We start from the raw sequence: 26,656 nt of genomic DNA, 5'->3' as shown, positions 1-26,656 counted from the left end.
ACACTGTTTGAATTACTCAATCACTCACAGTATTTAACCTCTCCCACAAAAATTATTACAAACCAAAGTAATATTTGTAACAGGAAAGAAAAGTCTCCAATCCACTACTACGAAATATCTGTATGCCAATTACTATGCAATTTCTTAACTTATGCAAGGTGGACACACACACACACACACACACACACACACACACACACACGAAAATTCTTTGAATTGCAATTTAAGAATCTAGTTAAGACTGCATTGTTTTTCCCAGAAAATTATTCACACTTCTATACATGGTTATTACAAATGATTGAAGTGATTTCACAGCTCTACAATAACTTTATTATTTGAGATATTTTCACAATGCTTTGCACACACATACAAAAACTCAAAAAGTTTTTTTAGGCATTCACAAATGTTCGATATGTGCCCCTTTAGTGATTCGGCAGACATCAAGTCGATAATCAACTTCCTCCCACACTCGGCGCAGCATGTCCCCATCAATGAGTTCGAAAGCATCGTTGATGCAAGCTCGCAGTTCTGGAACGTTTCTTGGTAGAGGAGGTTTAAACACTGAATCTTTCACATAACCCCACAGAAAGAAATCGCATGGGGTTAAGTCGGGAGAGCGTGGACGCCATGACATGAATTGCTGATCATGATCTCCACCACGACCGATCCATCGGTTTTCCAATCTCCTGTTTAAGAAATGCCGAACATCATGATGGAAGTGCGGTGGAGCACCATCCTGTTGAAAGATGAAGTCGGCGCTGTCTGTCTCCAGTTGTGGCATGAGCCAATTTTCCAGCATGTCCAGATACACATGTCCTGTAACGTTTTTTTTTTTTTTTTTGCAGAAGAAAAAGGGGCCATAAACTTTAAACCGTGAGATTGCACAAAACACGTTAACTTTTGGTGAATTGCGAATTTGCTGCACGAATGCGTGAGGATTCTCTAGCGCCCAGATTCGCACATTGTGTGTGTTCACTTCACCATTAAGAAAAAATGTTGCTTCATCACTGAAAACAAGTTTCGCACTGAACGCATCCTCTTCCATGATCTGCTGCAACCGCGCCGAAAATTCAAAGCGTCTGACTTTGTCATTGGGCGTCAGGGCTTGTAAACGGTAAGGCTTCTGCTTTAGCCTTTTCCGTAAGATTTTCCAAACCGTCGGCTGTGGTACGTTTAGCTCCCTGCTTGCTTTATTCGTCAACTTGCCCGCACGCGTTCAACCGTTTCTTCGCTCACTGCAGGCCGACCCGTTGATTTCCCCTTACAGAGGCATCCAGAAGCTTTAAACTGCGCATACCATCGCCGAATGGAGTTAGCAGTTGGTGGATCTTTGTTGAACTTAGTCCTGAAGTGTGGTTGCACTGTTATGACTGACTGATGTGAGTGCATTTCAAGCACGACATACGCTTTCTCGGCTCCTGTTGCCATTTTGTCTCACTGCTCTCTTGAGCGCTCTGGCGGCAGAAACCTTAAGTGCAGCTTCAGCCGAACAAAACTTTACGAGTTTTTCTACATATCTGTAGTGTGTCGTGGCCATATGTCAATGAATGGAGCTACAGTGAATTTATGAAATCGCTTCAATCGTTTGTAATAGCCCTGTACTTACTGACCCATCACGAACTACTTAAATGCACTAAAGTAATTTAATTGCTTATTATCATAATGACCTTGCGCCACTTGACCCAAGTGTAGATTTTACTACTTTCAACCAGTTAAATGACCACTTTTAATTATACAAATCTACTTAGAGAGATGAGAAATGTGCTAATTTTGAGGTGGGTATCAGCTGTGCTGACTGTTTTACAGCATGGACTGTAGAAGTCATTACATCATAAACATTAATAAATAACTAGGTACTTATAATCTAAGATGATAAACAGAAGCAATATTTAGTCACTAATTAATGTAATTTTACTTTGACAGTTTTTGTCAGTCTGACAGAATAATAACTTTAGTGATTCTAATTCTCTGTCTCTTCTGTAGAGTTTATCCTACTAGGATAGGATACTAGTAGGAAACTTCACTTAAAGATAATAGAAAAGGTAAGAGTCCACAAAACTATGGGGAAAACTAAATATGAAAGGCTGAAGCAGCTAACATGGAACATGTAAATGGTCAAACTGCCAAATCTACAGAAGATTGCAAATTCTCCTGAGTGTTTAAATTTTTTCACATCAGTGTTATATGAACTTGTTTCTTGACCCATTGTGGGATCTACAAGAAGAAAAGCTTTAGGATGGGGAATGCCAATTATTTTATATGGTGTACTGTAATGTGGTAAGAACTTATCAGTTTCTTTTTTCGAGTTTGAAATATGATATTTCCTGACTATTACCAGGTCATCAATTCCCCTTCCATTATGATTTTGCACCCCGAGTTCTTCAAAGAAAGTACTTTAAAAGGTTGGAACTGGAACTCTTTTCACAATTTCTGTCAAGTCACCTTTCATCTTCCATAATAGAGGGTGTTTATAAATGAATATCGAGGTTTAACGCTGTATAATATTTATTATATTAAACTTACAGTTATAAATGATATGTCAAATGAAAGAGCAACTCAAACAGTTTTACCAAGAACCTTATAAATGTTCAATGTGAGCACCATTTGTCACACGGCACACCTGAAGTCTATAGCAAGGGGCCCGTTGACAGGGCTTGCTTTGCATGGCCTCCACATTCACCTGACCTAAAGCCATGCGATTTTTTCCTTTGGGGTTTCATCAGGGATCGTGTGTACGTCCCTCTGCTACCAGCAGACCTCCCTGAACTAAGAAATAAGATTGAAGCAGCTGTTGCTACAGTCACCGAAGACACACTTAACGTTTGGGATGAACTCTGTTATAGATTTGATGTATGCCGTGAGACAAATGGTGCTCACATTGAACATTTATAAACACCCTTTATTAAGAATACTCCATACTCCAAGTCTTGCCACCCCCTGATGCAATTGCGTCATGATTATTGCAACAATGTTTGGTTTAGGCTGAGGAATATCTTCATTTACAACAATCTTAGTAACTTCCTAACTTGCCTCATACTGAAACACTCCATTGGATGCAGTAAACAATCTATCTTCAAAAAAAGGAATACACTGCTCTGTTCCTCAAAATGATATGACAACTGCTTTCTTAAACTTTGTCTGGAAGGTATTGCACAAACAATTTAATATCTTACAAAACTAACACTGTACTGCCGACTCTTGTTTGATATGAGTGGAAACCCATTACAAAAATGTACTTGTGTACTTACCACTTCAGAGCATCTGATTTGCAACCAGTATGTTTAATATAATTTTATACCACTTTGTTTAATATAATTTTATACCACTTTGTTTAATATAATTTTATACCACTTTGTTTAATATAATTTTATACCACTTAATTTGTTTGTGATGCACTGGAATCAGTGGTAGAGCTGTTTGGTAATATGTATAGTGCAATTGGCACTTTGGTGAAATCTGTAGATTTGGTGTGGTGACACACTGATCTGAAGCCTAGACAAAGGTCTAAATTAGATTGAGGGGTGATAATTTGGTTGACTTGGCACAGCCAACAAATGTGAATTTCAAATAAACATTGTTGTAACAGACTTACCTCTAACATAGCCTAATGTTTACAACTGCACCATATTGAATCATGTGTTCATTTTAGTTGCACTGCCACATACAATCTGAGTAAACTACGTATCTCTCAGCCAGCCATCAACCATTCACGTAGCATTTGCATTATTTAAAACACTGCAACTTTAGCACATAGATGCTAGATCATGAGATATTCAGAGTATTGTTTTAGGTACATATACACATGCGCGCACGTCCCACACACACACACATAAAAAAATTACTTCTCGATTTGCAGCCCAGTACAGAACCGTTTGCTTGGCTTGAAAACCAGAGTTAAGCACCACATACGTAAATCACCTTGTTATTCCACTTGCACTCCACTGCCATGAACATTTCTTATCTATTACTTTATTATTATTTTACCCACAGATTACAGAAAATATTGTTTTTACCCCTGTGTTTTTCATGTTTTCAAGTCTTAGTTCCATGAGAAGGCAGAAACTGTGTAAGCTGGTTAACTTTCCCTGTATCTAATAATTAGATGTAAATAGTACTTTTACAGGCATTGAAATGCATCTAAAAACTATTTGTTGTCTACATCCACTGTCAAATTTATCTAGCTTACTAGCCATGTACTGTGTAAATCTGAATGTGGCATTAGCAAGAAAAGAGCTGTTGGAATAGTTGTAATTTGTCCCAGATTGTACAGCAGGGGACACATTTCAATAAAATAAATTCAAATTTATGACAAAACTCCTCTGAATCATGCTGATGTTTGTTTACGGTATCAAAGTGTAGAACTTTCATATAGTCACAAATGTATCTCCCGACATTGTATCACGAAAAAACCATTGCCATATTTTCTGTCCACAAGCTGTTAATTTTGATTTTGTGTGTGTGTGTGTGTGTGTGTGTGTGTGTGTGTGTGTGTGTGTGTGTGTAGTAAGTGCCTATAATCCAGAAATAGAACCACAATTGCTGTTTCTTAGTTTCCCAAACTTTACCATTTGCTTTCTACAGGAAAGACTTTCTAATCCTCATTCAGTTACAGTTCTACTTTTAGGATATTTCATCTACTTTAATAATACAAACCACAGTCAATAATTATATGAAGAGTAAAATGGTGACTATATCACTGGTTTTGTCTAGCTTGAAAATTTTTTTTGTGGCTTCTTCAGTCTTTAACCTCACAATGAAAAATTCTTTCAGAACAAAGGTTTATTGTACTGTCCCTTTGCTTAGATCTCTGTAAATATTTACCTACTTTCAGCATATTTACTACGCAGTTAAGAAACAATGTAAATTTATATTTATACTTGGGTCAAAATAAACTGATAGGAGCAATGGCAGATTTGTACTGTACCCACACATACAATATGATTACGGTGACAAGAACTGTGCAATTCAGTTCTAAATCTCAATGCGTTCTCCATTAGTCACAAGTTACATATTACAGTCAGCAACTGACAGGTTACCACAACTGATATAACAACAGTGAATAGAACACAGAACAGAAAGGAGGGCACAATCTAGGTGGTTTTCTGGTAAACACTTGGCTGTCAATCACTTATCTGATCCAGGTAAGATTGACTGTTTTAACAAATAAAACACATCATAGGGTTTGCTAACAAAAGCCTTTTGTTAGGCTGGAATGGAGTGAAAATTAATGTGAACATTAAAAATCATGCATCAAATGTAGGACAAGAAAGTTTCTGCACAGTGCATATGATTAACTGAAAGCAAACTTAAAGAGTTTAGATACATATCCATACATATCTTTATTGATTATCAAGATGGGACAAAATTCATATTATTATACGAAACAATCACCTATCCATAATTTTTTCACTAAGTTTACAATAGAGCATGCAAAACATTACATTGTATTCTTAACTGATGGGACAGCTGGACATAAAAACAGCCCATACAAATTTAAAGAGCTACAAAATGACAAATCACTATGAATCGTCCTTTTGACATAGTAAGGTTGTTAAAACATTGTCTACCAAATCAGTTGCTTTTTACATTTATTTTTCACACCTCAGAAGTGTTTTTCTGTAACAGTTAATACTGTTCAAAAGTAGTATGAATACGAGGGTCATCAGTACATAAGAAGAATCAAATATTTAACAGATTTGAATTTCCAGTAGTCCATTACACACAAACAGAAGACTTACTCTCTGAGCTGATTTTCAATCTCCTGATTATTTTGAATCCTGAATGAAAGAATGGACACACTCTCTAGGGAATGCTGTTGTAACCTTCTGAAATTTTAGCTTGCGTTCTGTAAAAGAACTCCAAAATGACTGATTATCAGGAACAGTAAAAAGTGATTTAAACTGGCTGTAGATGTAGGCTGCTTTATTTCTTATTGTGGCTGTCTTGGGATAGAACTGTGCCTTTTGTTGCTCTGAGAAATTCCACTTGTCTACATTTCCTACATAATGACGAAGCCTCCTGACAGTTTCTACTAAACTCGGTTGCTTGAGGAGCATCAAGGGATCAATAGACAGACCAGCAAGTTCATCTAAATGTTGCAAACATTTGTCAGGATCTGCACTCAATAAACCTAGACATCCTTTTATTGCACCATCAAGCTGTGCCAAGCGAAGTTCTGTTTTGAGCCATTTAATTTTACTCTTGCGACGTTCAATTAACAGTTGGCCATGTGTATTTTCTGATTCTTCTTTAAGGTACATTTGCATAGTTTTTGGAATAATATCACCTGCTTCTATTAAATCCTTCAATTTAAGGGCGCCTTCAAGAGCTTTCTCTTCATCTGTATTTATATGGATGCAAACAGCTTGACCTGACGGAGCATTTGCCCTCACCGACTGGTTCTTTTTCAGAGTTTTCTTAAGCTCTTTTGCACCACCTTCTATGTCTGCAGAACTTTTCTCAATTTTCACTGAAGGTTTTTGTTCTTGAGAAGATCCTTCGTCAGCAGCAAGTATGGTGGTTTGAATGGCACCTTCTTCTAATGCAGCAGCTGCAGCTGCAGCAGCGTCATCATCATCTGCAAACTTTTTTGGCTTAATTTTACGGCCAGATCTACTTACAATCTCTGCTCTCTGTGGAGAAGGCTGTATTCCGACAGTCTCTGGAGTGCGCAGAGGTTCTTTGTTAATAGACTTCCGGTTACCTGAAGTACTCTGACGCTTTGTTCGTTTTGTTTCCTGTTCATCAGGACCAATTTCAGTCACACGTTTACGCTTCACAGGACGCTTCTTGTCCTCTGCAGTATCAGGCACTAATGGCTTTGAAACAGAAGTTCTCGGTGCTTCATCAATGACCAAGTCTCCTTCACCTTCACTTTCACCATCTGCACTTTGTGTAGTTGGAATACTACCTGGCATATTTGGAGGTGGAGGTTCTCTTCCCTCAATCTGTGCTAACGCCTGGGCAAAACCTTTGCGCTTTATTGGTTTTCCATATTTTTCTTTGTTTTCATAATACAAAAACAGGTCTTCAACTTTACAAACCGCTGTTTCTGCAGTACCATAAAAGAAAACATTATATTTCACATTATTGGGAGTTGACACTACTACATTTTCCACTCTTGCAGGCCACGGTGGGTATCCGCGAACTTTTGCAAAAACCTTGTCTCCAGGATGAAAGGTTTTCATTTTTGAGTGCAAATGTGTCAGTCAATCTGAAAAAGAAAATACATAAATAACTCAGTCAGCTAAAAGCACAATGTTGTTTGTGGAATTTTTGGTCTTCATAATATCTACAGAAACATATAATTAAGATTTGACAGATTAACATGACTTTCAGTGAAGTCATGACAGATACAGAAGTATAGCACACTAGGCAAATTATTTCATCACAGTAGCACCTAAAATTTTATCACTCATATCTAAACAAACTACATAGCAGTTCAACTCCTCATAAAAGATCACAAGAACATTTTAAAATTAAGTTTCTGCTCTAAACTACACAACTGATCCCATTATGTTTCATTTATTATTCATTGCATGCCCTGAAATCTATCTATTTTATACAGGCTTTACATAAAGTCCAGGAACACTATTTATTGCACAAGAACCAAATGATGTAGAGATACCATACATGTGTCATTTTGAAGAGAAACCCAGAAAGTTTTTTTTTCCCCCCTATGTATACCGCAACAACGTAGTTTGTTAATTTGCTGATAGTCAGCGGTCGTTGCAAACATGGCGAATTCAGGTGCAGAGCGAGCTTTCTGTGTGTTCGAGTTCGACAAAAACAAGTGTGCTACAGCTGTTCAACGTATGTTTAGAACCAAGTACGGGAAGAAGCCACCAACAAGGCCCTTTACCACTGGCACAACAAATTCGTTATGGCGGGTTGCTTGTACCCGGCAAAGAGAAGCTGACGTCCCAGTGAGTGGAGTGAATGTGGAGTGCGTACAAGAGACATTCATAACATTTGTAAGGAGTCCAAAGAGATCAGTGTCTCATGCATCAGTGTCTCATGCATCCTAAACCATTCAAATTGGAGCTAGTGCAGAAGCTCAACGACGACGACAAAGATAAGCATGTTGAGTTTTGTTCGCAGCTGCAACAATTGAAAAAGGATGGGGCTGGCATTGTTGATCGCTTCATTTTTAGAGATGATGCCACTTTTCACACTAACAGGAAAGTGAATAGGCATAATTGTCGAATCTGGAGTACAAAGCATCCACACAAATGGATTGAATTCAAGCATGATTCCCCAAAGGATAACGTTTTTTGTGCCTCGTCACGTCGAAAACTGTACGAACCATTCTTCTTAGCCAAGAGCACCGTCACTGGATATTCCTACTTTGACATGTTATAGCAATGGCTGATGTCTCAAATGCAATCGGACTCTCCATTCATCTTTCCCCATATTTATGTTCTCAAATTCTGTTCACCTCTGATCAGTCTGGACACAATGCTGAGCCAAAATGTGTTATTACTACTTTTCCAATCACGTTAACAAATGAAAAACTACTACTGCCTGTTAAATTCTACTCTAAAAACACTCAAAGTTTGACATTAATTATGAGTAACGTCCACTGTGGTACAAACAAAATTCAAGGCCGTCAACACTTTTGCTTCATGTATTCTTGAAGTTAAGCAAACGCTGCACTGAGTCTTCTTTGTTTTGATGTATATCTGAATATCAAGAAAGCATCTCTTCTCCTGCACCTAGCACTGCAACTATATCTGACAAATTTTATTGCTGTTTATACAGGGTGTTACAAAAAGGTACGGCCAAACTTTCAGGAAACATTCCTCACACACAAATAAAGAAAAATGTTATGTGGACATGTGTCTAGAAACACTTAATTTCCATGTTAGAGCTGATTTTAGTTTCGTCAGTATGTACTGTACTTCCTCTATTCACCGCCAGTTGGCCCAATTGAAGGAAGGTAATGTTGACTTCGGTGCTTGTGTTGACATACGACTCATCGCTCTACAGTACTAGCATCAAGCACATCAGTATGTAGCATCAACAGGTTAGTGTTCATCACGAATGTGGTTTTGCAGTCAGTGCAATGTTTACAAATGTGTGGGCTGTCAAGAATCTGCAAGCAATTGTGCAATCACGTCAACACAGATTTTCTGTGAATGTTTGGGCAGACATTGTTGGTGATGTCTTGATTGGGCCCCATGTTCTTCCACCTATGCTCAATGGAGCACGTTGTCATGATTTCATACGGGATACTCTACCTGTGCTGCTAGAACATGTGCCTTTACAAGTACGACAACATGTGGTTCATGCACGATGGAGCTCCTGCACATTTCAGTCCAAGTGTTCGTACGCTTCTCAATAACAGATTCAGTGACCGATGGATTGGTAGAGGTGGACCACTTCCATGGCCTCCACGCTCTCCAGACCTCAACCCTCTTGACTTTCATTTATGGGGGCATTTGAAAGCTCTTGTCTATGCAAGCCCGGTACCAAATGTAGAGACTCTCCGTGCTCGTATTGTGGACGGCTGTGATACAATACGCCATTCTCCAGGGCTACATCAGCGCATCAGGGATTCGGATTCCATGCGACGGAGGGTGGATGCATGTATCCTCGCTAACGGAGGACATTTTGAACATTTCCTGTAACAAAGTGTTTGAAGTCAAGCTGGTACGTTCTGTTGCTGTGCGTTTCCATTCCATGATTAATGTGATTTTAAGAGAAGTAATAAAATGAGCTCTAACATGGAAAGTAAGCGTTTCCGGACACATGTCCACATAACACATTTTCTTTCTTTGTGTGTGAGGAATGTTTCCTGAAAGTTTGGCCGTACCTTTTTGTAACACCCTGTATTAGGTGCAGTTGCTGCAATGGAGCCAATCCCCTCAATTTACATTCAAAATTTGCAAAGAAACTAAGTAAACAACTTTAATACAAATTAATGATTCTCCAATCAAGACAACAGCAACACAGAAATTTAATTTTTTACCATTAATACAAAGCCAAGGAAAAATAGGGTTTAGCATTTCGTCAATACTGCAATCATTATAAATGAGCAAAAGTTTATTTTGAAAAATACACCCGAGGAAAATAATGTGCATTCTATCTGAAGTAATCATTAGATTTTGAAAACTACAAACCACACTGCCTTACCAAAAATTATACTGTCACAGCTTCCACCTAAGCATAAAAAAATTGCTCCAATAAGAATGCAGCCCTAGTGTGAAGGCCATTCTCTGGGACAGAATATTACTGTTCACAAGCAGCTGGAATTTGCCTGACTGATGTAAAGTGTTGAGAGCTGTAGGGAATTGATGTCCCAGGGTGAAGTACTGAGAGATATTACAGATACCAAAGGCACTGCAAATGCTATTCTCTCTTGTGGTACGGTATATTCTACAGGAAGTACATATCTATCTCCACTCCTCTACTTGACTGTAGCAGAGCACCATAGCACTAAGTGTACAGGAGATGCGGAGACCAGAAGGTAGAGTCAATACAGGATATGGTGGACCTATGCACAGCGACTAATTTTTGGCCAATGCGTTGGCAGAGTTCATTCATTTGCTCAAAAGGGGAGGCAGACACTGTCAGCCACTTTTTGGATGGCTGGCGATGACAATCAAGATGCATGCTCTGCAAACTCTCTCCAACAATTTTACAGAAACTATTCACTAAAAAATTAATTTGTAATTTACTTGTAGCTTTATATGTCAGATTCATTATGATGTACCAATCATTTTGTTAATGGTCATAGTCATTGTGATAGTTACCTGGAAGTAGACATTGTACAAAATTTTAAAAAGTTTGCAATGAAAAATAGGGGTCACTATGGTTCTGTGTTTGGTGCATATAACTTATGTTGAAACACACAAAATTTAGCTAACATATTGAATCTCGAGAAAACTGATCTGACATAGCACACACATTTGAGATCACACTGTGCCAGTGATAAAGCCAGATTGAAATATCCACAACATTCCTCATATTTCATAAACTGAGATATTGAAATGAGATTTTGGCAAATGATACCATGCAATGAGTAGAGCATTTTTATGTATGGTCATTATGCAAAACTTTAAGCATCGACCATGTTATTTCCACAAATTACAAAATTTGTCAATGAAAGAATGTAATTTTTAAGAGCCATCAATAGCTGGTGAAATGATAAATGCTATGGGTTTTGGCACACCATAAGTGAAGACACTACATGTTTATTTTGTACTGAGGACGTGCTGCTTCATAAGATACTGACCTTCCTTAACCTCAGTTCATTATTTAATAAACTTAAAAAACCACTCTTTCAGAATTCTCTCTCAATTGCAACTGCACATGTTAATATGGCAACATGAGAATGGTATAGGTTTTACTCTTAATTCGGTACACTTGACACTTCTCTTCACAAATGGTTAACATAGCAGGCAAAAATAAATCACTGCATTTTTGGCACATTCTTTTTCAGTACTAGCTAAAGCAGATGTGACAGATCTTTTTGAATGGTCACCATGCAAGTGTGGGCATGGTGGGGACCCACTTCATATTTATAAAACATTTGAGTGAAGGCTTCAGTTTAGAATGGCACTTCCCCTCTAACACTCGGCATTTCCCCTACAGCAACTGCCTGCAGCTCCCACCACTACCACTCTCTTCAAGTGTGCCCTGCCGTTCACACATCTACTGGCCACAGTATTCTGCACGAACTCTACTCTGGGTATTTTAACACTTTCCATCCAAGTTTGAGATACTTCAACTGAAACTGAGCCAGTGAGACACCTGTTGTGAATTCTGCTGTGTCTTGTGTTTGGGGAAGGGTACAACTGCAAAATAGTAGTGATCTGTTTGCTGTTCGAGCTTACAGCTAATAATGGTAAACCTTAAGAAAATTACAGCCAGGGACTGGAAGGATGATCTTGTGCACTCAATAATGTGCCCGAGGGCTCATTCAATATGTTACTGCTGCAGATTATGTAGGTTTAGTGGCTCATCACCCTGTAATCACAGGAACCCGGTGCTGAGTACTGGCGAAAACACACAAGATCTCAGATATAAATCTGCTACTGGTTTTGACCCTTCTCTGTAAGCAGTAAGGCAGATGCGAGAATCACACTGTGGTACAAGGATGTAACACCTAAACAGACAGACGTCAAAACGAAATTAAACACACAACGAACAGTACAAAGCGGAGAGAGGATTCCTATTGACGAAGCTGCCTGGCTTGCAAAGGATTGTTTGTGTCTTTGCATGTGTGCATGTTAAATACACGAGTGATATTCCATGGGCAACGTGAGTCCTGCAAATATAGCTCATGACTTACATAACAAGATCCATGAATACTTTCCAAAGTAAGGAAGTTACAAGTTCCTTTAGAGATCAAATGATTGTGCAATATTTGTACGCTTTATTTCCTTCATTTCTTGATAAACAATTGTTGAAAGAGATACACTGTTGATTGCTGCAGGGCTGTATGTACAAGATGGGAATGTTCATGATCTATACAAAGAAGAGATGCTGTGATGTCAATCTGATGGCATTTTGTTAGGTTACATGAAGGAAATGCTCCAATAAAATCCAAACCAACTGAAAGACAGATCGTAGAGTGAAGTTACAAATAAATTCAATAAGTTTAAAGGGATGGAGGAAAGAAAACCACAGTTAAATGCTTTAAAGCAGTCGTGGAACAAGATGGAACATGAAGATAGAAGTTCAGTGAATTAGAAACCACGTATACCAACAATTTATTCCAGCCAGAAATTAAGTTTTGTGCATGGAAGACTTAAATATTTGGGGATTGCATTACGCTAACTGAATTGGTTGGTTGGTTTAAAAGGGGGGGAAAGGGACCAAACTACGAGGCCATCAGTTCCCAGTAGAACAATTACCCAAGGAAAAGAAGAAAAAAAGACGTACGGCACAAAAGGGGAAAGGAAGAACCAGAAGATTGACAGGAGAACAACAAACACTACAATGGACAAAATAGGACAAGAAAACCACAGAGACGCAAGAAACTGGGAGAAGAGATTAAAAACAAGAAAGCATATTACCATGGCTGGCTGACCTTGAGAATAAAAAAAGGAGAAGTCAGCCACTCTGCTACACATTAAAACGGCCAAACTAAAAGCTCATGGGTGGAGGACACAGAGGGACAAAGGACATGCACCGAAGCTCAGATGAAATGATAAAACCCACCATCACAAATAAAACTTAAAACTAAAGCTGCTGTTGAGACACTGTTGCCCAACACCGAAGGTAAGGTGTTGGGAAAGTTAAAACCCACTACAGAGCAGCTAAAAGTGGGCAGTCAGCAAGAGGTGCACGACTGTCATTTGGAAGCCACAGCGACACGAGTTGGGCCCTCGCAACGGAGGAGGTAACCATGTGTGAGCCACATACGGCCAATGCGGAGCCGACAAAGGATAATTGATTCCCTATAAGAAGCCCATAGCGAAGACTTCCAAAGATTCAGTGTCTCGTTAATGACACGCAGTTTGTTATGCATACTATTATGCCACTTCGTCTCCTAAAGCCGAAAAACCTTGCGGCATAAGACAGAACGCAGGTCAGTTTCAGAGATGCCCATCTCCAGGAGCGGTTTCCATGTAGCCTGTCAGCAAGTTCATTGTCTGGGATTCAGACATGTCCTGGGGTCCACACAAACACCACTGAACGACTGGACAGTTCTAGGGCGGAGATGAACTCCTGGATGTTTGGTGCCAAAGGATGGTGAAGGTAGCACTGGTCGGTAACTTGTAAGCTGCTCAGTGAGTCAGAACAGAGAAAAAACAACTCTCAAGAACAGGAACGGATGTATTGAAGTGCACGTGATATGGTCACAAGCTCTGCAGTGAATACACTGTAGCCAGCGGGCAAGGAATGCTGTCAAACATGGCCTCTGCAGACATAGGCAAAGCCAACATTACCATCAGCCACCGAGCTGTCGGTGTAAACAACTTCAGAGCCCCGGAACACGTCAAGAATAGAGGTTTTTTTGTGGGGTTTAGGGCGCAAAAAAGGTCATAAGCACCCAGTATACAACCATAGAATGCTGGGACTGCGAGGGTAAAAAACAGTTTCGAGATCCAAAACAGAAAGGAAGAAAAAACAAATCTGAAACGTCAGACATTACGAAGAGTATCTAAAAGATGGCGACAAGACACCGGAGTCACCAGGTAGAAATCAAATCTCTTGTCATAATATTGCTTTTTAAAAAGATTAAAAACGTGAGCCACAGCTCGCATGTCATCTGCTAAAATGTCTGGCAAAGTGGGCGGCAGCCCTACCCTGAGATGTAAATGGCTAAAATAGGGGCAGAGGAGCAGGAAATGTCTGACTGTTAATGACTGGCTACAGAAAGGGCAACTGGGTGCAAGGTCGCCAGTCAACAAGTGGCGGTGAGTAAAGCAGCAGTGCCCTATTTGCAACTGATGGGCTCCCCCATCCGGGAACATATGGAGGCAGTCCTTGATCCGTCGAACAATGGGGTGGACTGGATCTGGATCATCTAGACTCTGAAGGGCACTGAGGGAGTCACAGCATATCACACACCAAGCGAGCTTATGCCTCCGGATGTAGTGAACAGCCTGATTGAGGGCAAAAAGCTCTGCGGTAAAAAATTGTGCACTGGCCGAGAGCCTGTATTGAGACTTATCATCCCCGACAACAAAAGTACAGCCAATACCGTGCGCGGACTTGGAACCATCAGTTTACAAAAATATGCTATCGGCAAGTTGTGAGCGAAGTTCGAGAAATTTGCAGCGATAGGTCAGCTCGGGAGTCGAATCTTTCGGGAATGAGCTGAGGTCGAAATGAACACAAACCTGTGCCTGAAGTCAAGGTGGTGAAGGGCTCTCGCCCACTTTGAAAGTGGCAGGAAGTGTGAACTGCAGCTGCTGAAGCAGGTGACAAAAGTCAACACCAGGAGGCCGCAGAGAAGAAACGTACAGCTTGTACTTGTGGTCAAGAATGTCATAAAAAAAATGGTCAAAGGATGGGTGGCCTGGCATGGAAGAAAGCCGACACACATACCTACTGAGTAGGATGTCACGCCAGTATGACAGGGGTAATTCACCGGATTCTGCGTAGAGACTCAACTGGGTTAGTACGGAGGCACCAGTGGCGAGATGGATCCCCAAATGGTTTATTGTATTTAGACGGTAGAAGATAGACTTCCGTGCAGAGGAGTAGACAATGGATCCATAATCCAACTTGGAGCGGACAAGAGATCAATAGAGGTGGAGGAGGACAGTCCAGTCAGCTCCCCGAGAGATACTACTAAATACATGAAGGACATTGAGGGACAGGGTGCAGCATGCAGTCAGGTAGGACACGTGGGGAGACCAACTGAGTTTCCTATCGAACATAAGCCCTAAGAACTTCGTTGCATCCATGAACAGGAGAGCATTTTGGCCCAGTCGCAAGGACAGTGGAATAAACGCCTTGTACCACCAGAAGTTGACACAAGCGGAAACCATTTGTGACACTCCACGAATAGAGACGGTCCAGACAATGCTGAAGACAGCATTGCAGGAGACATCTGCTGGGAGCTGCAATAAATAGCAAAGTCATCAACGAAAAGAGCTGGAAACGCCAGCTGGAAGGCAGTCTATAATTGGGTTGATGGCTATGGCGAAGAGGACGACACTCAGTACGGAGCCCTGAGGCACCCCGTTCACCTGTGAAAAGGTGTGGGATAAGGAGCAACCCACATGTACCCAGAAAACTCTGTCTGTCAAAAATTCCCGGATGAAAGTGGGAAGACAACCGCGAAGGCCCCATTTGTGCACAGTACGTAGAATGCCTGTCCGCCAACAGGTATCATAGGCTTTCTCCAAATCAAAGAATAGTCATTGTTTGTCACTTCTGCAGCATGTTATTCATGATGAATGTCGACAGGGTGACGAGATGGTCAACTGCTGAGCGGCGCTTTTGGAACCCACACTGGGTATTAGTGAGAAGATGGTGTGACTCCAGCCAACACACTAATTGACCATTGATCATGCGTTCCATCACCTTATAAACGCTGCTGGTAAGGGAAATTGGATGATAGCTGGAAGGAAGAGATTTATCTTTACCAGGCTTAGGTAGGGGAGCAATAATAGCTTAATGCCAAAGTGTGGGAAATACACTGACAGTCCAAATACGGTTGTAGGTATCGAGGAGAAAGCGTTTTCCCGCAGGAGGAAGCTTCTGCAGCATAAGGACGTGGACTGTATCGGGGCCAGGAGCAGAAGACCTGGATGAGTAAAGAGCATGCTCGAGCTCCCTCATAGTAAAAGGAGTATTGTAGCATTCTGAGTCAAAGAGAGAAAAAGAGATTCCACAAGCCTCCTCTGCCGTCTGTTTCCGAGGAAGGAAGGTAGGATGGTAGTGTTTGGAGCTTGAAACCTCCGCAAAGTACCGGCCCAAAGCGATGGAAACATCAACAGGGTCGACTATGACGTTTCCCGCCAGTCAGACCAGGGATCTGGGAGTGGGCGGTAGTCCCGGAAAGCCAGTGCAAGCCAACCCAAATGAGAGAGGACAGAGTAAAACTAGTGAAAAAGCTGATGAAGGAAACCCAGCATGGTTTCTTGCTTTCCTTAATAGTGAGACAGCACTGCGCACGTAGTTGCTTGTAGCGGATGCAGTTCGTTAATGTAGGATGACGGTGAAAGACACGAAGTGCACTGCTGCACTCCACAGTCCACCAAGGGACTGAGACCCGACGGGGAGGAGTAGTAAAACGAGGGATAGAGGATTCGGCAGCCGAGAGAATAATGTCTACGAGGTGCGCGACCTGATCATCACAGCTGGTAAATGGCCATTCGACAAAGACTGCCAAGGAGGAAAATAGCCTACAGTAAGCAAGAGAGAATTTCCGATGAGCGGGCCACTGTGATGGGGTATGGTTGTACAGGCGAGACACACAATGGAAGTGGTCACTCGAGTAAGTATCGGAAAGAGCACACCACTTGAGACGTCGAGCAAGCTGGGCAGAGCAGATCGAGAGGTCTAAGTGGGAATAAGTGTGTGTGGAATAAGACACACAAGATTAAGATGATCTGCCAAAAGAGAACCTCTCGGGCAGGCGACAGGCGAGCCCCAAAGAGGATGATGGGCATTAGTGTGACCAAGAAGCAGAAAGGGTGGAGGAAGCTGAGCAACAAGCTGCATCAGGTCCACCCTCATGATAGCAGAAGATGAAGGGATATAAATGGTGCAGAGGGAAAAGGTAAATTCGGGAAGTGTGTGTGTGTGTGTGTGTGTGTGTGTGTGTGTGTGTGTGTGTGTGTGGGCGCGCACACAACAATGACAAACATCATGTCGTAGAAGCAGCATGACCCCATCATGAGCAGGAATCCCCGCAGTAAAAGGAAGGTCCATTCGTAGCAAAGTAAAATGGGAAAGAGCAAAATGGTCTTGAGGACGTAGCTTGGTTTCTTGGAGGCAGACTACAAGCAGACATTGCTATCACAGGAGCAGCTGGAGATACACCCTGTTAGACGGAAGGCCACGGATATTCCACTGTAAAAGGGCTACAAAATTTAGGAAAACTGAAGAATGAAGAAGAAATATCTCGACGGTCGCTTAGGGCAAACCGTCAAGGGAGAACAGCCACTGAAATCCACAGACGGTGCATCTTCGTCCATCAACTCAGCGGGATCAACGGAGCTTCCCCGGTGTCTGTCAGTTGAAAAGGACCGATGAGTCAAAGAGGGCAGACGAATCGGAGAGGGGGAAGATTGTTTGCCTTTCGATGATTGTTTTGATTTTTGGTGATTGGCGATAAGGAGGAAAGGAAGAAAGGGCAGTGCAAGAGAGAATATTCCTACAAGCAAACCAACGCAAATGAGCTTCAAGGAGCTATGAATACATGAGACATCTCCCCAGGAGAGGGGAAAAGGACAGGAGAAGAGGAGACAAGTAGCACAGATAAAGAAGCAGTGCTGCGAGGGCTGGGGTCCTGTGGTCCCTCTGGGGGGGAAGAATCGAGAGGAAGTGACAGCAGAGAGCATCCTTAGGGCCATGGAAAAGGTCCATACAAAGCTTCGGCCGAGGTGTACACCAGGAGGTGTACGTGAATCACCTCAAATAGAGGTTGTGAAGAGAAGGACTCCAGTTTGGAGAGAAGGGATCGCACGCGAACTGCAATCCTGAGCCGCCGATGTCGGAGATGAACTGCCACAGGTGGGAAAAGGAGACAGTGATTTGGATGCTCAGGATAACTACGAATGTGTGCAACATAACTGGCGAGCAGTTGTACAAGTCCGATCCGCAATGGAGGGACTCCCGCCTCCACCAGGACATTGGTTACCAGACTCATTCTAGAAGCTCCCATCGCTATGCGAACGCCACAGTGGTGCACCGGGTCACTTAAATGCAACACTGAGGGCACCTCCGAACCACAAACCAGACTTCCATAATCAAGGTGGGATTGAAGCTCTGTAGAGCTGCTGCAGCATAGAGCAATCTGCACCCCAGTTGCTGTTGCTCAGACAGCGGAGAGCACTGAGGTGCTGCCACCACTCCCACTCTAGCTGACGAAGGTAAGGTAGCCAAGTCAATTGGGCGTCGAAAACCAGTCCTAAGAATCAATGTCTCCATTACAGTGAGTGGATCGTCATTAATATAGAGTTCAGTTTCTGGATTAATGGTACGACACTGACAGAAGTGCATGACATACAACTTCACAACTAAAAACTGGAAGCCATGGGCTAGAGCCCATGATTGCACCTTGTGAATGTCGCCCTGTAGGTGCCACTCAGCAACACCAGTACTGAAGGAGCAATACAAAATGCAGAAGCCATCCGCATACAGAGAAGGGGAGACCGACAGCCCTACAGCTGCTGTCAAGTTGTTAATGGCCACTAAAAATAGAGATACACTCAATACAGAGCCCTGCAGAACGCCATTCTTGTGAATATGGGAGGGAACTATGGGAGGCACCAATCTGGACACAAAGTTCAGATCGACAGTAAGTTTTAGATAAAAAATGAGAGCGAGCCCCAGAGACCCCACTCGTACAATGTGGCAACAATATGATGCCACCAGGTCGTGTCTTATGCTTTACTTAAAAAAAAATTTCCTCTTGGCCTCAGTGTAGGTCAGTCAGTCCAGGGTCTTGTATTCCACGATTTTCCTTTCTCGCTGTAAAATCCTGCAGTCTGGTGAGCAAGGGGAATGATGCTCTCCACAGTTGACACAGATGAGAGGCGGGGCACATGCAGTCTTGGGATGGGATGGACATTCACAATCTCCACATGGGATGCTGAAAGTACAGTGGGAAGACATATGGCCGAACTTCCAGTACTTAAAGCACCGCATTTGGGGAGGGATATATGGCTTGACATCACAGCGGCAGACTATCACCTTGACCTTCTAAGGTAATGTGTCATCCTCTAAGGCCAAGATGAAGGCATCAGTGGCAACCTTATTATCCCTCGAACCCCGACTGACGCCAGACAAAATTAACTACTCGTCACTAATTTGGTGCACAGCTCCTTGTCGCAGCAAAGGCCACCTGGCAGGACTGCCATTGCCCAGAGTCCCGATGCCCCAAGGTGACTCCTTGGCATACTTGGAGAGTTAACGGCACAGGCATCAGCAGAGCGATCCCTGTGTATTCAAGGGGCTACAAACAACAGGGTACAAGGGGCCACACCACAACGGACTTGCTACCATGCTGGATATGAGACGCAAGGAATTCCCTAGTGATGATCAGCACAGAAAACAACACTGCATAGTGGGCGGAGAAAAAGGCACCCAGGAAGGTGTCTTCACTCAAGAGACGGAGGATGAGCAGGACTGCAATACCACGACAAAGTGGGCTAAAGTTCTCAATGCACGATGCACCATGTAAGGCACCCCTCCCCAATTGGTTGGCTCTCCAGGATTTTTTTTTTTTTTTGGAGGGGGGGGGGGGGGGGGGTGAGGTCAAACCCTATAGGGGACCATCACATAAAGGCCGAAAGGTGTGAGACTCCTTTTAGTCACCTTTTACGACAGCAGGAATACCTCGGGCCTATTCTAACCCCCGTGCCCGCAGGGGGCTAAACAAATTGGTCTGAACTTTAAAGCTTCACTGCATAGGTTACTCACTTTCAAAAGGAAATACATAATTACAAGCAGCAATATTATCAAATATGTAAGCAAAAACTATGTCAATAAACTTTAAGATCTATTCCAAGAAGTTTACTGCACCAAATAACATCCAATGCTAACAGTATGAAGATGCATTTGTCAACACAGATCAGTTTGGCTTTAACTACGAAATGAAATTGACCCATACAGTTCCATTAGTTGGAGAACATACTAAATGTAGTTTAGACCATATTCATGTCACATTCCCACAGTCTCGCCTTACAATATGCCCTTAAAGCATGCTTTCTTTTTGCTCTATTTTACTGTGTTTGCAAGAAACAATGGTGTACTTGGACCACATGTTCAGCAACTGGTGAACAGGGCACTTGCACAAACCCCTGATGTAGTTGTGACAAAATGAAGGAAAGACTAGTAGAATATTTTAATGAATGTCTGATTGCTCCTTACAAAACCAAAGATTTTATTTTATTCATTGACTGCTATACAGGACAGAAGGATCAGGCATTGTAAACTTTTGATGTGGGAGTAGTGATTATTATTCCTCCTGTTTGTACATCTCTTGTTCAACCATTTGTGTTTGGCTTTAGAGAACTGAAATACTTTGTGAAAAAACATATTTTGCAAAGCTGCACAGATACATATGCGCGCGTGTGCATACCCACCACAGGGATTATAAGTTATTTGCCAACTGGTTCTGCAGATGAAGAGATTGCAAGAATGTAAGGCGAGAAAGGAAATTATTCAAATATTTAATGAAGGCGTAAATTTAATTGTGATGAGTGACTGGAATTGAATAGCAGGAAGAGGAGGAGAAGGAAGAATACAAACACATGGCCTAAGCAATAGGAATGAAAGAGCTTCGGCTGGTAGTATTTTTTACAAAGCATAATGATTACCCTTGCTGAAAGATCATACATGTTGAAGAGACCTGGAGAGGCTGGAAGGTTTCAGGCAGAGCTTAAAGGTGGACAACAGGGTAATAAATAAGCAAGACAGCGATCACTGAAAAACATCTTGCAAGTTAATAAGACTAGAAAGTGCATTCGTTATATGTAGTAGAAGTAGTGTGAGGAAGGAGGGAGACAGGTCAGAAAATCAAAGATATGGAACTAAATGGGGGTGAAGAAGTGAACACTTACTGAGAAGAAATGCCGACACAAAAAAAAAATTAAGGCCATACGTGCGCAAGAAACAGGAATCCCACTTTTCCTGATCTGAAAATTACAGTCTTAACACATACGTTACTACAAGAAAACTTAAAAAAGATGTTGCAAATTTGTTGTTGTGGTCTTCAGTCCTGAGACTGGTTTGATGCAGAGCTCCATGCTACTCTATCCTGTGCAAGCTTCTTCATCTCCCAGTAACTACTGCAGCCTACATCCTTCTGAATCTGCTTAGTGTATTCATCTCTTGGTCTCCCTATACAATTTTTACCCTCCATGCTGCCCTCCAGTACTACATTGGTGATCCCTTGATGCCTCAGAACATGTCCTACCAACCGATTCCTTCTTCTAGTCAAGTTGTGCCACAAACTCCTCTTCTCCCCAACCCTATTCTATACCTCCTCATTAGTTATGTGATCTACCCATCTAATCTTCAGCATTCTTCTGTAGCACCACATTTCGAAACCTTCTATTCTCTTCTTGTCTAAACTATTTATCGTCCATGTACCACTTCCATACAAATACTTTCAGAAATGACTTCCTTACACTTAAATCAATACTCGATGTTAAGAAATTTCTCTTCTTCAGAAACGCTTTCCTTGCCATTGCCAGTCTATATTTTATATCCTGTCTACTTGGACCATCATCAGTTATTTTGCTCCCCAAATAGCAAAACTCATCTACTGCTTTAAGTATCGCATTCCCTAATCCAATTCCCTCAGCATCACCCGAGTTAACTCTACTACATTCCATTATCCTCGTTTTGCTTTTGTTGATGTTCATCTTATATCCTCCGTTCAAGACACTATCCATTCCGTTCAACTGCTCTTCCAAGGCCTTTGCTGTCTCTGACAGAATTACAATGTCATCGGCGAACCTCAAAGTTTTTACTTCTTCTCCATGAATTTTAATACCTACTCCGAATTTTTCTTTTGTTTCCTTCACTGCTTGCTCAATATACAGATTGAATAACATTGGGGAGAGGCTACAACCCTGTCTCACTCCCTTCCCAACCACTTCTTCCCTTTCATACCCCTCGACTCTTATAACTGCCATCTGGTTTCTGTACAAATTGTAAATAGCCTTTTGCTCCCTGTATTTTACCCCTGCCATCTTCAGAATTTGAAAGCGAGTATTACAGTCAACATTGTCAAAAGCTTTCTCCAAGTCTACAAATGCTAGAAACGTAGGTTTGCTTTTCCTTAATCTTGCTTCTAAGATAAGTCTTAGGGTCAATATTGCCTCAAGTGTTCCAATATTTCTACTGAATCTAAACCGATCTTCCCCAATGTCGGCTTCTACCAGTTTTTCCATTCGTCTGTAAAGAATTTGTGTTAGTACTTCGCATCCGTGACTTATTAAACTGATAGTTCGGTAATTTTCAAATCTGTGAACACTTGCTTTATTTGGGATTGGAATTATTTTCTTCTTGACGTCTGAGGGAATTTCGCCTGTCTCATACATCTTGCTCACCAGATGGTAGAGTTTTGTCAGGACTGGCTCTCCCAAGGCCGTCAGTAGTTCTAATGGAATGTTGTCTACTCCCATGGCCTTGTTTCGGCTCAGGTCTTTCAGTGCTCTGTCAAACTCTTCACGCAGTATTATATCTCCCATTTCATCTTCATCTACATCCTCTTCAATTTCCATAATATTGTCCTGAAGTACATCACCCTTGTACAGACCCTCTATATAGTCCTTCCACCTTTCTGCTTTCCCTTCTTTGCTTAAAACCGGGTTTCCATCTGATTTCTTGATCTTCATACCAGTGGTTTTTTTCTCCAAGGGTCTCTTTAATTTTCCTGTAGGCAGTATCTATCTTACCCCTAGTGAGATAAGCCTCTACATCCTTACATTTGTCCCTAGCCATCCCTGCTTAGCCATTTTGCACTTCCTGTCGATCTCATTTTTAAGATGTTTGTATTCCTTTTTGCCTGCTTCATTTACTGCATTTTTATATTTTCTCCTTTCATCAATTAAATTCAATATTTCACCCAAGGATTTCTACTAGTGTTACCCAAGGATTTCTACTAGCCCTCGTCTTTTTACCTACTTGATCCTCTGCTGCCTTCACTACTTCATCTCTCAAAGCTACCCATTCTTCTTCTACTGTATTTCTTTCCCCCATTCCTGTCAATTGTTCCCTTATGCTCTCCCTGAAACTGTACAGCCTCTGGTTCTTTCAGTTTATCCAGGTCCCATCTCCTTAAATTCCCACCTTTTTGCAGTTTCTTCAGTTTTAATCTACAGTTCATAACCAATAGATTGTGATAGGAGTCCACATCTGCCCCTGGAAATGTCTTACAATTTAAAACCTGGTTCCTAAATCTCTCTCTTACCATTATATAATCTATCTGAAACCTTAGAGTATTTCCAGGGTTCTTCCATGCATACAACCTTCTTTCACAATTCTTGAACCAAGTGTTAGCTACGATTAAGTAATGCTCTGTGCAAAATTCTACCAGGCGGCTTCCTCTTTCATTTCTTAGCCCCAATCCATATTCGCCTACTACGTTTCCTTCTCTTCCTTTTCCTACCGTCGAATTCCAGTCAACGACTATTAAATTTTCGTCTCCCTTCACTACCTGATTAATTTCTTTTATCTCATCATACATTTCTTCTGTTTCTTCGTCATCTGTAGAACTAGTTGGAATATGAACTTTTACTACTGTAGTAGGCGTGGGTTTCGTGTCTATCTTGGCCTCAATAATGCGTTCAGTTTGCTGTTTGTAGTAGCTTACCCGCACTCCTATTTTCCTATTCACTATTAAAGCTACTCCTGCATTACCCCTATTTGATTTTGTATTTATAACCCAGTATTCACCTGACCAAAACTCTTGTTCCTCCTGCCATCAAACTTTGCTAATTCCCACTATATCTAACTTTAAACTGTCCATTTCCCTTTTTAAATTTTCTAACCTACCTGCCCGATTAAGAGATCTGACATTCCACGCTCCGATCCGTAGAACACCAGTTTTCTTTCTCCTGATAATGACATCCTCTTGAGTAGTCCCCGCCCAGAGATCCGAATGGGGGACTATTTTACCTCCAGAATGTTTTACCCAAGAGGACACCATCATCATTTAGTCATACAGTAAAGCTGCATGCCCTCGGGAAATATCACGGCTGAAGTTTCCCCTTGCTTTCAGCAGTTTGCAGTACCACAACAGCAAGGCCGTTTTGGTAGTGTTACAAGGCCAGATCAGTCAATCATCCAGACTGTTGCCCCTGCAACTACTGAAAAGGCAGCTGCCCCTCTTCAGGAACAACACGTTTGTCTGGCCTCTCAACAGATACCCCTCCGTTGTGGTTGCACCTATGGTACGGCTATCCGTATCATTGAGGCACGTAAGCCTCCCCACCAACGGCAAGGTCCATGGTTCATGGTTACAACAGTAAGCTACAATATATTGAGCACAAATGTTTGAGAACAGAAATGGAGTGTAGTCCTATTCATTGTAAGGTCAAGGAGCCAGTGTACCTTCTTGAATCATGGGCACAAGTCATTCAGTTACAGGAGGAATTTTCGTACTTTATTATCTACCTTATGCCATAGAAGTTACCAGAGATAAATTCCAATACATTGTTTGCATATTCCATTAAGAAACAAATTTCATTCCTTCTTTTACAAGGCAGAAATTGATGTGTTATTTACTGAAGTAGTCTTGGAAAGTATGGGATGACAACCACACATACGTCGACAAAACAAAACTGTTCACGCATCTTGATAAGTTCTGGTATCTACGGTTGTGTCGAACTTGCACCAATGGGAAAGCAACACACACTGGAAACAGTGACAGCGCCACACGTAATTCACTTTTAACACTATTTGTTGTTCTTATTGTACGATTTTACTTTTAGACTGTTTTGATTTTCTGTGATTGTGTGTGATTATTGCTTACTGTTTTTTATATGTACTATATCGCTTACCTGTCTGAAATAGAGATATTTCTGCCTTAATGTACAAGTCAGAGCAGAACTGTATAGTTATGTGGTAGCTGTGTGGCATCATTTGAAACTCTGGAGTTCGGTGGTAGTACTTAACATTCACATCCCTCTGATTCTTTTGTCTTGTTTGTAGGTGAGTGCCAAACATAACATGAATATAACCAAGGTGTGCGTAAGATAACACTGCGCCACAGATGACTAAAAGTCATTTACTGCCACAAAGACTCAGCATATTCAGGCCACATGTCTCTGAAATTACTGAGTTCTATTTTCCTTGCAAATTATGGAGAAATGATCCCACTAACTGTAAAATTATATTCTACACTTGGCCTGTCAACTGGAAGGTCATGCAATTTTGTACATGCATATCTCTAGCGGATCTTTATACACATCCAACCAGATTTTAATAAATATTGTATGACAATTTTAACACCTTATTGAGACCCATAACATTGAATAATTTTACTTACTTTTCCCTGAGTACGTGTAAATACTTTGAGACCAATACTTATGAGCTTATCAATAAACTCTTATTCAATTTCATCTTAATGATTTTTCTGCTGCATCTGCTTTCCCATTTTGTCCATTACTTCCATGAATAGTTTTATGCATGCATAAAAATTTCTCTTTGGCAACTTAATTTGGGCTTGATTGTTTTTCAAAATTTAAAGTGATAGTGAACTTCAATGTTCCTGAATAAAACGGCAAAAGGACTGCTGTTGAGTTTACTGCTTACATTTGAGTGCATAATTTGATGAAAAGTATATCATTACCAATTTCATTCATGACAAAAAATTTAATAATTGTTTGACGAGTTATTCACCCATACAGTTCAAATACAATCTTCAGAATAGATAAAATTTTGCTAGAAATCTGATTAATCTAAAATGACCTACTCATAATATTCTCTTACTCCTACAAAACAAATGTCTTTAAAATAACTTGGATGGAATTTTTTTTAAATTTTGTGAGTTTGAAACAGACTACAAAAAATATACACCAGTGTTGCGCTCACGAAGACAACAAGTTACCAAGGAAAGACAGTCGGCACCTAACACAACAGGGGCAAAAAAACTATTGGCCACTTGGCAGAACTGAACTCTGGTTCAACAGGCTAATACCCAGCACTCTGACCGTGAGGCACAGCAATGGCATCTTGCACTGATGGTCAAATCACTAAATATTTCACAATTGCTATTGATTCCTATACTTTTGTAAATAATGTTTAATTGGCATGAGTTTTGTATAATGTAGGAAAAAAACAGATTGGTTCTTACCCTAAAGACAATACATTAAGTTGCAGGAAGGTACAATTGAGACACACAAGGCTTTCAGCCATAGCCTTCATTAGCATAAGAGAAAAACACACCATTCAGACACACAAGCAAACACTCCTCATGCACATGGCTGCCAATCACAGCTTAGCATTCCGGCCTGAGAGGCTGTAGTTGGCAGTCGTGTGCATGAATGGTGTGTGTTTCTCTTTTGCT

The 26,656-nt window shown here is 41.3% G+C and overlaps 1 protein-coding gene across 1 annotated transcript in view; it reads right to left on the bottom strand.

The window, feature by feature from the left end:
* Window positions 1-5,320: 5,320 nt before the first annotated feature.
* LOC126253692 (lens epithelium-derived growth factor-like) overlaps window positions 5,321-26,656 on the bottom strand; it is a 46,022-nt gene continuing 24,686 nt past the window's right edge. The window contains exon 3 of the mRNA XM_049955222.1: window positions 5,321-7,213. Coding sequence (XP_049811179.1) covers window positions 5,766-7,187 — 1,422 coding nt within the window. The 5' untranslated portion in view covers window positions 7,188-7,213 and the 3' untranslated portion in view covers window positions 5,321-5,765. The remainder of the gene's footprint in view (window positions 7,214-26,656) is intronic.

This window comes from Schistocerca nitens, chromosome 1 (assembly GCF_023898315.1).
Source record: "Schistocerca nitens isolate TAMUIC-IGC-003100 chromosome 1, iqSchNite1.1, whole genome shotgun sequence".
In the NCBI taxonomy this organism is placed as follows: Eukaryota; Metazoa; Arthropoda; class Insecta; order Orthoptera; family Acrididae; genus Schistocerca; species Schistocerca nitens.
The sequence above is the reverse complement of the archived record's forward strand: the minus strand, read 5'-3'. Positions and strand labels throughout refer to the sequence as shown.